We start from the raw sequence: 13,674 nt of genomic DNA, 5'->3' as shown, positions 1-13,674 counted from the left end.
TGGAAACAGTGAATAGCAAACTATGATCTAGCAACGGGATGAAGACAGCTAAAATTCAGGAAACTTTGAAACAATAAATCTATTTTTAATTTTATCTTGACACAAATCTTGATTTTATATATGTGAGGAATCCAGCAATGATTATAGATGACATTTATAAATTCAAGCTGAAATTGTATTGTCATTTTACATCGTTTGTAAGGGTTTGAAACTTTTCCAAAAGTTTGAGTTTTAAGCATGTTATGTTTGAAGTAGCCCTATATACAGAAATATTTTAACAAATTAAATATTGGGCAATCTGAGGAGCTTGGGAACTGGCCAGGAGCACTAATTCAAGTAGAGGAGACCTGAGTTTTGGGGATGGGCTAGCTCAGGAAATATCACTAGATGCAGACATTGGTTCACATCAATGAACCAATGGACCATCAGTGAACCAAGGACAAAACACTGTACTGTACCATATATAGGAAATATGCAGTATTCATATTCCCTAAGGTAGTGCTCAGCATAACTTAGGTCTCATTTGCTTAGCTTGCTGCCTTCTTGTAGGAGCCTCAAGTGGGCATTGAAGGTGTTTGGGAATTGACTTAGGAAGTATGACCACTGGTCACTGAGTGGCAGAAAGCTCCAGGAAGCAGGAACTCAGTGATGAAGACTCAGCTTAGGAGATGGATAGGAGACAGTGACTTGTTTGGAACTGCATTTTAAAGCTTCTGGTGCAGGCCTTTTCAGTGCCCTTCACAATATATTAAATAAATGCAGTCATTTACATAGAAAGCACATGTTAGTCTTCTTGTGTTATCACTGGACTTACGAAATTCATTCTTCATGACAACTTCTTATTATTTTTTTTCCTAACAACAGTTTCTGAAATAAAAACATTCAAAAGAAAGGACCTTGGAATAAAGTATGATAAGACAAAGCCTGTGGCTGAGATTTCAAGTGTTTAAGGTGAGATCCAATCTGAATCGAAACGAACTCATGGGAGACTCCTGTTTATTTTCATATAAAATGAACTGGATGCAAATTCATTACTGTTAATAGACTGAATCTCGCTGACAGTTTGTCCCAGGGGCATTGAATTTACTAAGTATTTTAAGTCATCCTGATAGTTAATTATTCAGCAAATGAGAATACTTTAAAGACTTTATCATATAAAATGACTTTAATAATTCATGCTTATGGGGAATTCCAGGACTGCTCTCAAGAAGGGGAACACTGTGTACCTGCACATTTGTAGCTGTATTTGTACATGTATTACCTCTGATATGCTCATAGCACACTTGTGATCACCTCAGGTTTCTTCCCTATCCCTTTTTTTGTGCCAGTGTCTATAAGATGGTGAACTTCAAAACTGCTACCTTCAGAAATCTATTAATAGTTTGTAAGGAATTAAATAAAGACAGATTAAGGTTTAATTTTTCTGGATTCAGTGCATTTTTACATAACTAACATGCTAAGACAATAGGTAACAATCAGAAACAACTCTTCAGCATCTCAGTTCTATTAAGCAATTCTAGTGGTCAAGAGCTTTGTACAAAGGCAGAGATGCAAAAGTGACTTAGGCTTGAAAATGGAAAGTGTTCAGGAGAGTTCAGGATAGGCACTGCTTGATTTCTGCTCTGCCAGAGAGGTAAGATGGTGACACTGCACTGCATAACCTTGCAAGTCAGCAACTTGTATCTGCGTACATAGAAACAGCCTCACAAACTTACATACAGCCTTTCTATACTTCCATACATTTGAAAGGCATTTGCTTACACACTCCGGGTATAGGTGCACAGTTCTGATTTTTAGGTCCCAAAAATAACCCTATGTTGTTCAAAATCTCAAAGGTTTTCTGACTCCTTCTTCCAAGTGCCAATCATACTCTGTATTCTTGGCAAGAGACAAGGACAGAAGTGGCTTTATCTAATATTCAAGGTGGGATAAGCAAATTAGCATTGTGCACATATTACATAAACATCTTGTGCCTACTTTTTTTCCCCTCTGCCTACTTTCTCGCTGCTGGAGGTCAGCTTTCTAGAATTCTGTAGACACCTTCTGCTTGGACTGTGTTTTAGGCCTGAAGAATCAGAATAATCTACCTGTTTGTATACATCTCTTCATGATAATTCAAAGGAAACACATGGGGAAAACAAGTGAGTTATAACTTCCCTTCTCTGAAAAGTTGTGTTTGAGCTGTTAGTCTAACATTGCAGTTTTTGAATCAGTCCTCTTTACAAATCTGCAGGAACCTCTGAGTGTGAAGCAATCTCTTTACAGCCAGGATTGAAGCCTTACATTCTCATCAGTAAATGTTTCCTCTGAACGCTTCCAATGTAGTCATGACATGACTCCAGTTACATGACTGCAAGCAAATAGGTGAATGAGATTGCCATACTGGCCTTTAATATTGGCACGAAAAAGATTTTTGGATTCACGTCCTTACTTGAGGGGAATATGAGTTCATTTTGAGCAGCCTGAACTTTTCTACACAGCCATAGTATGCTAATCTTTTTTGTTCTGCAGCTCCTACATTGACACAATCCTCACATGGGCAGTGAAAGCTCTGTCATTTTTATAAGCTCCACTCTTCAGTTATGAATAAAAATACTGTCTCACTTTCAAATAAAACAGTACAATCAAACCACTAAGCCCCCACAAATATAACACAGTGTTGTACAGGACAAGTATTGATTACAACAAAAAGGGCTTTTTAAACACCATTAATTCTTACCAATTCCAGTAGTTATTGATTCTGCGTCAATGTCATTAGCCTTTTTCTTTGCCACTTCAGCTAGTGCCAATTCACCCTTATCTAGAGCGACGTAATGGATGTCCTTTGGAAATAAAAGAAAAATAAAAGATTAATCTAAAATGAATCTCATAGGCATAACAAAAGGGAATTTAAAAGAAAGAGGTTCTTTTATTATTTAGATCACAAACACAGATGGAACTGATGAACCTAGCTTTACATTTTAATTCTCTCTCAATGCACATTTATTATCTGACTTGTGCTGGTGAATACAGCATTTCTTGTTAACAATGGATAAAATGGTGACCAATCACGCACTGATAAAAGTGAAGCTGTTGACAGTGTATAAATGAAACCAGTCTCTGTGCTTTTAGGGAAAAGTTGGTCGGTACAAAAATTAAAAGAGAATTGCTAGAAGAAGGCTCTGAGTAACCACAATGGAAGAACCGGAACTCTTCCTTCAGTTTTAGTATTAAAACTTCCACCCAGTACATGAGTTTTGTGGCAAAGTTAATTGAGGTGGGGACTAATTTTTGTTTGGAGGCTGTCATGACACATTGGCTGTTCTTTGACTAAGAGAGAGGTTGTCCTTGTGCTGATACAGGAGGAAATATGAACAATGACACTTGCTCAAAGGTTTTAACCTCTACATAGGTGACATGGTTCCTGAGGCACTCTTGGATCTCCTGATCACAAGTACACGAGGGTTTTTCCAAAAATGTTGTCTAGCATGTATACTTGCCAATACTCTGTATCCACCAATAAAAACTAAGGGCTTCATCATGGTGCATTATTCCCTGTTGAACTGGAAGTCTTTTTATTGTGTGTTAACCTTTCAAGCGTAGAACACCTGCATTACTTGCAGCGCATTTTACATAAGAATATATTCCTGCTGACAAGTTGCAATCTCAGTGGCCTTGGTTTTCAGACTCTTGGCTTTCAGTCCCTTTGTTTTTGGTCTTTTGAAACTTGAAGTAAAGTTTCATCCTTTCACTCCATTAATGAAGATACAACTAACCCTCTTCTCTTCTGGTGGCACAGCCATGGGCTGCTCTGTGCAAGGACTGAGACAGATGAAGGAAGGACAAAAACCAAGAACATCAGGCAAAGTTCTTCCCATCCCAGTCCTGATTGCTAAAGGTGTCACCTGTATTCTTCCCTCATTTAAAAACATAAAACAAAACAAAACCAAGAGAGGACCAAACAGTTATGAGACCATTTGCACAGGAGACCGTGGTCCTGACTGGCAGGAGCCCGACAGTATGGAGGAGATGCTAACACAGGTGTGACTTAAAAAACGTGCAAGTGTCTTGGAGCAAAGTACTGACTTCTGAACTTGTTGTGAACTTTGCACTTCCTCTCTTTGTAGGTCTAACATGGCTGTCAGAGAAAAGGGCTGAGCAGCAAGGTATGATTTCTATGAAGATTAAGCCTCAGATATTGTCAGCTTATTTAGATAACAAGAGAGAACCTAAGGGCTCTCCGACAAGTCTGAGCTTACAGAGATTTGAACATATAGGCAGGTTATGTTCACTTATTTTAAAATGCATTCTATGATTAATGCTTCTCTTCTTGTAATTTAAACTAAGAGAGGTATTGTCTACCTCAATGCAAATTTAAATAATAAACCTGGGGAATTGCAATAGAAGCAATCTCAGCAAATGACAAAGTTCGTGCAGTTATGAGGTACATCAGAACATCTGCTTCTTTCAGAGCTTGTTTTGGCCACCTTCTTACACTAGAGACATCTGAAGATGTTATGTACCCACCACTCACTCATGGGGGTTTTGCAAGAAATACAGCAGTAGGATGACAAAGGGCTTTCTGTGAAGTTTCTCATGTTGTTGGCACAAAGAATTTATTTCTTTTTTCAAACGTTCTTGTTCCCATCTCTAAACAAGCTTCAGAAAGAAAAGTTGTTGGTTTTTTTTTTTTTTTTTCCTATAAAAACTGCTCGTTAGACTATTTCAGATAATATTTAAGTGGTTCTCATTCAAATAGGCCACTCAAACGATGTCTTCTAAGAGTTTATAAATCTCTGAGCAGGACAAGACCAGGAAATAAATAAAAGATGAAGGAAAACCACTAGATTACAGGTTGCCTTAAAGAAGGGCAGGGAAACTTAAAGAATTAATTTTTGCTATAGATTTTTTCACACTGTTATCTAAGAATTTATCACGTTAAATATCACGTCTCTCTCCAAAAACAACAGTGACAATTTTCAGCCGCTTATCAGGAGTTTGCTGAAAGGGCTGTGTTTTATCATTGAACAGCCTGATTACTTTTTGGACACTTCCCTTTTTACCCTCCTCTTTGTGACTCACAGAGCTGGCCCTGGGTGAGCAGAAGTCATTTGAAACACTGATGCGCATTTGTCTATGGGATATTTCTGGGCAACATTCCAACACGTCTTCGAAACACGCGCTTTCCTCATCAGCGCATCGCCCAAGATCTGACACTTTTATTAAAGTGTCTTTTCCTTGCATTTTTGCTACCTTTGGTACGTGCGATGGCCTTTTGAATTTTCAGCAGCTGAGAGCTGGAGCATACTACAAAAGGATTTAAAGCTAACGACCCCTGCATTGCTTGATCTTTTCTGTCACAGATTGGATCAGTCGCTGTCCAATAAATGTAGCTGTTGTTCATGATATTATGTCCTTTTCGGTTTTATTTTTTTATTGAACTTTGTAGGAGATGATAATAATTGATGGACTCAGATGTGACGTGAGGGTAAAGCTTACAGGGCGACGCAGCAGTGCCTGTGTGCCTTGTTTTGGCATCATACTAGTGACGCTAGAGCAAGAAGGTTAAGTTGTAAGCTTTTCTAGTTTCTTTTTCATTTTTATGAAAGAAATCACGCCTTAGATAGCACTCCTTTAAACTTCTTTGCAATCTCAAAAGAATCACGAAGGCTGCAGAGCTCTGTTTTGTGAAAACAAATTTGGCTCAGAATAAACTCTCCAAGATACACGATATCTCCTTACAAGTCAGAGAAGACAGGTGTGCAACACGGATCCTCCCCACTTCTCTGTTATATAGAATCATAGAATCACAAAGTTGGAAAGGACCCACAAGATCATCTAGTCCAACTGTCCTCCCATCACCATTGCTACCACTAAGCTACAGTTTTGTAGCTCTCTATCCTTTTCTGTTTCCATTCAGTAAGTAATTTTCTTTTTCTTTTTGCTTATGCCATCCTTTTGCCTCTTTATGCTTATGCATATCCTCCTCAGTCCACTACTTCTCGAAATCCCATAATATTAACAAGAAATAAGGTGGCGTCACTCTTAGAGCCCGCAGAGGTTTTACAAACGGATTTGGTAGGTCTGTAGAACAGCAGTACAAGTAATTGACCTATATATTACTTATTCATACTGCATGCCATTGCAAATACTTTAAATATAGGTAAAGTCCAGTTGTATGCTGTTAATTGTATTTTGACCTATATAAGCAATATATACAAATTGTGATGTGTTAAGAAGTGAAGGATGCACAAACCTTGCTTAGCAGGGGCGTTTTTACATTAGTACTTAGAAGGACTGTAAGTTTTTATGGAGCAGATTACTTAATTTTTACACAGTATCCAGTGCAATAAAGCCCAATTCCCCAGAAATTTCCATAGCGCAAATCAGTACTTTTAAAAAGCAATGCACCTTTAACCTTCTTGCAACCTGTACTTGGAAGTCCTGCAGCAGTGCCTTTGTTAGCTAACTGTAAAGTTTGTTCATTAGCACCTCACTTAGGTGACAAATTAGCGAAAGGACATTTTTCCCCAGAGGAGGGAGAGAGGCAAAAGAGGATTTGGAAAGGCAGATGTGTGTGCTGTTGCTTGCATAACCTGCAGGAAACTACAAGGACCTCAGAGGTAATGAGAGGAGAACACGAATAATGCAGAACTGGTTTGGATCTTGCTGTCATGTAAGCTGGGAGGAACTACATGGGTAACTATATTAATATTTAAGGGCATTGGTGAGATGGGATGGGGAGACGTGACTGTGCAGCCACGTGTTGCTCCCTCCCTCCCAAGTTTGCATCTTTGCCTCCACCTCCTGACCCAACACTGGTGTCTCCTTGGTGCTGCCATTAGTGAAAGAAGGGTGAGAAGAAGGATTTTGTATGAAATGTCCTCAGCCCAAATGAGAGGGCCCTGAGACGGCAGGCCAAGAGCTGGGCCAAATGACATTTACACATCGCTGCAGGGCTCACCTCAACTGGGGATAAAATTGGCACTGAAAAACTTAACAGTTAATACAAGCAAAACAAAAAGAGGGAAGAAAAAGGCAGAGCTAAAAGGAGGAAAAATCAAGGCGGGTATATATAAAACACTTAATGAATTTCCTAAATGCCTGACACTTCCATCACAGTCTTTTGATGCATACTTAGAAAAGTTTATCACAATATTCACATCTTTCTAATAAGATGGAACAAGCTAGATGATTAGAGCCGTGAAAAAAACATCAAAAGGTTCACGCAACTTTTTATATAATTAGAAGGGAATTTTCATAACCCATAAAAGTAGGATTTAATTGTGTAATTTAACATACAATTTAAATATCAAGATCAAACTAGCAGGGCAAGTGACTTAATGGGATAAATGATATTAACATCTAGTGTCAAAGCTTAATTTAAACAACAGAATGTCTTCATTATGCAAAAGAGTCAAGCAAAGGAATCGTTCAAAGGGCCTTTTTTTTTTTTTAAACAAAGCCCTTTTCCATTGTTTCTTTGAAAACAATGAAATCAGCTGTGGAGCAGCAACATGCTGAGAGACTGGGAAAGCATGACTGGCTTTGTCCATCTGACCTCGCTGTGACATTGTGGTGCAAGATCTTATAAAACAAGAGCCTCCTGCAGAGCTCACACAGAAGACCTTTTAAGAGCTGGTTAATTTTACTTTTGTAGCTAATTAAATGGGAGGGGGCAGAGAGTGCATGAAATGTAAAAACCCTTGGGTTGATGCTGCTGAGCTTTGTTGTTTTAAAAGTACCTGTAGAAGCGTTCATAATTTGTCACTTTTCACAAAACCCTAAGAACAAACTGAGAGCATTCAGGATCCCCAGGATATGGTCAGCACTTGTGTCCAAGACTCAGCAGTTGTAGGTCTTAAAGGAACGGATTAGAAACGTATAAGCTTATTAGAGTGAAAGATGACATTCACACACATCAGGACAGACGAAGAAGGTGAAAGTTCAAAAACCAAAAACATAAACATTAATTCCTAGAAAATAAAGAGTAGCCTTTAGGCTAGGTAAAATGTCAATGATTCTAAAGACACTCGATTCCCATTGACAAGTTTTGAGACGGCAAGGGGCAAGCCAGGTAGAATAACTCTGTCTTCAGTATGTGTCTAAGGCTGCAAATGACACGGATCCTTTTTAATGTGCAAAAAGCTGACAACTAACATCTTGACAACATCCTCTGTCTCCAGAGATGACTCACCATAAAGAGGTCCCGAGCTCCTATGTCAACAGCTAGTAGAAATGCTTTTTCAAATCTCTGATACCTGCAAGAAAAAGGAAATATGTCACTTGCTGAGGATAATGTAAGACCTGCATCTAATTTTGTTAATGAGCAAAGTCCTTCAATCCTCCTCAAAAGTGTTGCCATAGCTTTACTTGAGTAAAAGGGACTGCAGAACAGTAAGGCAGGACAGTGACTCTCTTAATCTTTTAAAACCTTCATTCCTCAGTCCCATCAGATCTAGTTGAATCTGAAGGATCAGAAGGTCCTGTAGATTAATTAATTCTTGGAAAGATTTCATCAATTATATAGGTAAATGTTACCCCAATAACAGTGGTAGGAAACTCAAAATCCTCTACAGAAAAGACTAACCCCAAATCTTCTGAAGTCCCCAGGGATTTCAGAAGGTTCTATGACAGAGATGACAATCTTCTGCAAGGACGCAACGCAACCTTTTACAAGGACCTCTGAAGTCAGGTCAGGACTCTTCACAGGTGTTTGTAGAATACTGCATTGGGTTTTGTCATTACAGTGCAGCTATCTGAAGTTGATCATCCACTTGAGTCATGCTGAACAGTCATGAATGCCCAGGAACTGCTTTTCCAGTGGGGTGGAGGGGATGACACTTTGCCCCTAACTCCCTCAGCATTGGCACAGTCTGCCACAAGTTCTGAGAGTTTTCTGAAGATCCCATGGTGAAGCAGGCAGTGTCAGGGAGGGAAAACAAGGAACAGAAGAAGAGAGAACCACACACCATCACTACCTGTAGACAAGCTCTGGAAGATACCACCTCAGAATCTCCTAGAGGTGCAGCAAAGTAGGAATGGAGCAGTGTGGATGCAGAACTTCCCCACTACCACTAACCCAGGAGAGCTTTATCACATCATTCTGGTGACCACCATTTTGGTGCCTGAAGGCTCACTGAACAACTCCTTCCATTGGTAAGGACACGGACTGCTACCTCCTTCCTACCCACAGATCACACACCATCTCCTGGCAATTACAGCAAATACTTACATGGGACAGAAATGCAGTTGAATGTTGTGTACATCCCCTTCTATGAAATGTTTGGGATGTTGACTAAAGCAGGAAGGAAAGAGCTATCAATTGGAAGCTTTACGAGAATACAGACAACGTTGTACTGGGCTTATACCTCTCTTATACTAGATGTAGATAACCACTATGTGACCATCATTCAGTACCATGAGAAAGTGATTCTGTTTGAACACATTTTCTGCTACTGCATGTTTTAAAGTGTTTAAAAATCCCTACAGAAATGGATTTGGTGAGATTATTTTAATTTGGGAAACTACGAAACACCCATCTCTGATTTAGAGTTGTGAAGTAAATGATACCATGCAGAACGACTTCTCTGTTTTCCTGTTGGTGGCAATTTTTTTCCTTTTCCCCTGTTCACAGTTCCATAAATTAACCAGTTGTTGATGCTTGAAGTCTGGGAAGGAGACAGTTTCTTTATCGCAATGGGATATCACATTGTAATTTTTCCATGGTAGAAAGGTGCAGTTTGTGCTCTCTCAGTGTATGCTGTCAGACAGCACCATACAGATGTCAGTATGTATAGAATTCTGCACATTGAAGGTATCTTAGGAAATGCTGTAGCTCTTTGTAAGGCTAGCATGAAAGGAGACATGGGAATCCTCCTTTCCCTGGGTAGGCGAAGGAATTCCCTATTACATCCCATACTGCAATTCCTGCTTCTGTCCAAAGCCTAAGTGGTTCCCTACCTCCCTCTTGCTATAGCCTTATTGCTCTCCCCTCTTCCACTACACATTTGGAATGATTCAGCAGATGGCAAGATAGAGCTGTTGAGGACTCTCCTGCAGGAAATAACATTTGCGACAAGAAGGCATAATATTTTAGCTTAAGTAGGAAAGGAGACCTGGAGTGAGGAGCCCTGTCCTCCTCAGAGGTAATCTCTGTGCTGTGTCTTCCAAGCACTAATCTGCAGCCCTCCTCACAGAACCTGTTTAAGGGAGGGGAAGAGATGAAGCAACATTAACCTCTTGATCACCAGGGAAAGAACACTGCCCATTGTCCTACATGCACATCTATTATCTCTGAAGTTTTTCAACGAGCTTTCTATGAAGGATTTTCCAGTAAAATGCACTGTGTTGTAATGATGCTTCTAAAGCTTTGCTTTAATTAAGACAATTAAGTACATGTTAAGATATGTGTATCTTAAATAGTAATCATGTTTATCTTCTTCTGGCACATGTTTCTTTTCAATTACGTGTTAAATCTACATACTTAGTACTTAGAGGCAAAATTGGAAACCAAACTGAAACAGGCTTTACAACCAGCTAAAAAAAAGTCAGCATCATAATTCTGTTTTTCCAAAGTTAGAACCATACAGACTATTTGAATGACATTCACTTCTGCAAAGCAAAACTGCTTGCAACTAAAAAATGTAAAGTAACTTTTCCTTTTGATTGTCCTGCAGAACAGAGTCATGGCCCAAAAGCTGCCAGTTCTTCACTGTTTCACAAAGAATTCAACCTTTTTTTTTCCTTCAATCAACATGTACACTTCGGTCTCATTATGGCCCCTATTCATAAAACTGTGAAGTTAGCTTGTTATTTTCAGAGCTGTACTGAGGGGCAGAAAGGAAAAAAGGGCTGCCCAAGAAAGAAATACCCTTCACTAACCAAGAGAGCTGGAAGTAACAATCACAGACACTTCATAAATTATTAGACATGGAATTGCTTTAAAATACGGTGGAGGTTTCAAACAAGGATGACAAGTTTGCATTACTTAGGCAAACCGTATTAAATCAGTCAAGAATGTCCAGGTTTTTTTAAGCTATCCTTACTAGAAAACACTTGTTATTTTGAGTCTTTTTTCATGGGAGCTGTGTCGTTCTTATTCTACAGAAACAATTACAGAGAGTCCTTCCCAGCAGGAGAGAGATCTCAAGCTAATAACACCTCTTTTAAAGGCATGCTTTGTCGTGAGAAGCCTGGTCCTGAAATGCATGTCCTCCCCCCTCTCCTCCACCTCGTTATTTACGCTTACTTCACAATAACTCCAGCAATCAAGACTTACGCCTCCCTTGAAAAAGAGAGATAAGGAAATCTGCCTGCAAACCAACTTGTTTGGTCAAAGCGAGAGCCAACAGAAATCTGACCTTCAAGATTAAAACCCACAAACTGAGATTAAATATACGGGTCAGATAGGAAAACATCTCTCTGCGAGCTGTTTAGCACATACAATATGAAATTTAAATTCCCCTATAGTAATGTAATACTGTTATTACACACTCTTACATGATCTTTCTCCCTATCTTACAAACCTCCAAAAAGATAGCTGTTAGTGCATCTGTTTTATGGGCAAAGAAGCAAAGGGATAAAAGGAGTGGTATGACAAGCATAACGAGGGCCAAGAATGGTGAGGACAGAGAAGAACCCAGACCTCCCGTGGCAGCATGGCTATGTGCATTCTGTCTATGTGCCTTCTGAGAACGTGACTGAGCTGAAAAGATGCCAGGAAAGCCACAGATATTTGTTTTCTTTTTAAATAAAACATTTAAATAATAAGTTTTGCAAATATCTCAAAAGCAGAATTTTGTCATTTGCATGCCACAGCAATGGAACTGAATGTGGGCACTTAAAGACAGAGATAGGTTTTCCAGGCTGAAAATGTTCAACTTAAAAATATTTATCCATAATACTAAAACACATAATAAGAAGTCTGTGAATGAGAAAAAAAAAAAAAAGGAAGATGAAGGGAAGAGAGAGAGCTCATGCAAGCAAGAGAGAAATGTAGTGCAGGAAAGATGGAAACATTTCTTTAGGGACTAGTTACAACCAACAAGCCTTCTTAGACATGCCCATCGACCATGTAAGCATATTCCATGTGCTGGGCTGATAAAGGAGGGTTGCAGCCGTTTTTTTCCTTGTCTTCAATAAGGGTACACAACATTTAGAAAATAATCTGCAGGGGAAGAGCTGTGGCACAAATAACATTTATAAGGCAATCCTTTTTAGTGGAAGAAATTTCAGAGTCCTCCTCATCTCGCAATCCAATCAAGGGTGATATGCATTCAAAAAGTGAATATTAAATATGCACAGAGCAAACAGAACAGAAAAAAAAAAGAATATTGAAATAATTTACATGCAATCAAACCACACTGAAATTAAGTTTTAATTGTTCAGTATTCTGTGATGCATATGCAGATTTTAAAGTATTCAGAATATCAATCAAGTGTTTACTTACATCAAGCAATTGTATTTAAGCATACAAAACAGATGATGGAAATATGTTCAATCAGCTACAGCTCCCAACATTTACTGCAGGGTTTACGTGATCACTTTTAATTCAGTTATTTCATTTAATATTTCAATTTAATAGCTCATTCTTTCATTCAATTTCTAGGCATCTTGCCCATTTCTTAAACACAATAATAATAATTATTCATAAAAGGAGCTGTTTCCCATAAGTTCTCATATCAGCAATTTTTGGAACAGAAATGGTTTTCATGCTTTTTTTTTTCCCTAAAAAAAAGTTATTATCTGATATTTTTTTCCCTTTTAAATTAAACAATATTAAAATAAAGAACAACGTCTGTAAAATGACTCTGAACTCTGTTCAGTGGAATTCTGAGCCAGAATAATTAGATTATCTGGTTAAAGAATGTAAAAAGTGTGTGGCTAGGTTGCTAAGTGGTTGATTTTAAATAGGAATGGCATGGTTTTTAACCAACTGTTGAACATAAAGCCATTCATTTAGACTTGTAGCTGCACTGCAGAATACAGAGCTTAAACACCTTCAGGTATATGACTGTGACAGCCCTGAAATTCTATTGACCTTCAAGGAAATATTTTGAAGCCAACTTTCAGTTAACTCTGAAGAGTGCCTTTCCTCAGCATGGTGCTCTCAGCTCCCATCCAGCGATGGCCAGATCAAGAATCAAGTGTTTGTTGTTCAGCAGTGGATTTGCTGAATGGCAGAGTGTAACTGCTGAACTTTTGCTCATCCTTTTGGGATGGAGATAATTACCAGGACATTATTTAACCATAATTGATCGCTGATTTTTCTCAAAACGGTCAGGCTTATCACTGAGACTTCTACCCTCTGCAAGGTTTGGTTGAGATTCTTGAAGTCAGTAGGGAGCTGATGGAAGAATCATCAGATGCACTGGCGATTTGTTACCTCTGAGATGCTAGCATTATTTTGATAAAGTCACGCCATTATGCTTCTAGTTTTTTCAGGTTATGAGCTTTTTGATTAGGACACAAGGTTTGGAGTGGGGCCCACAACCTTGTTGCCTCCTAAGATATTCTAGTACCAATGACAAGAAAGAGCTGCAGAGCACACCAATAAGGCCATGGAGAAACAGCCACCAGTTCTACATGTATGTGAGTCAAGAGCATGATCTTCTAAACTGTGCTCTGTATATTGAAGCTCTAAATGTTGTCCAGGTATAATGTATACATCTCTTTAGGCCCAAATTTAGCGGA

The 13,674-nt window shown here is 38.8% G+C and overlaps 1 protein-coding gene across 3 annotated transcripts in view; it reads right to left on the bottom strand.

Moving 5' to 3' along the window:
- WDPCP (WD repeat containing planar cell polarity effector) overlaps positions 1-13,674 on the bottom strand; it is a 138,831-nt gene that overhangs the window by 30,305 nt on the left and 94,852 nt on the right. For all 3 annotated transcript variants that reach the window (XM_085218808.1, XM_085218807.1, XM_085218810.1), the window contains 2 exons: positions 8,177-8,240; positions 2,720-2,822 (listed from right to left, as the gene is read on the bottom strand). In XM_085218808.1, coding sequence (XP_085074934.1) covers positions 2,720-2,822; positions 8,177-8,240 — 167 coding nt within the window. The remainder of the gene's footprint in view (positions 1-2,719; positions 2,823-8,176; positions 8,241-13,674) is intronic.

Source organism: Meleagris gallopavo, chromosome 2, assembly GCF_905368555.1.
Source record: "Meleagris gallopavo chromosome 2, MGAL_WU_HG_1.1, whole genome shotgun sequence".
NCBI lineage: Eukaryota > Metazoa > Chordata > Aves > Galliformes > Phasianidae > Meleagris > Meleagris gallopavo.
This window is presented reverse-complemented; position numbering and strand designations above follow the sequence as displayed.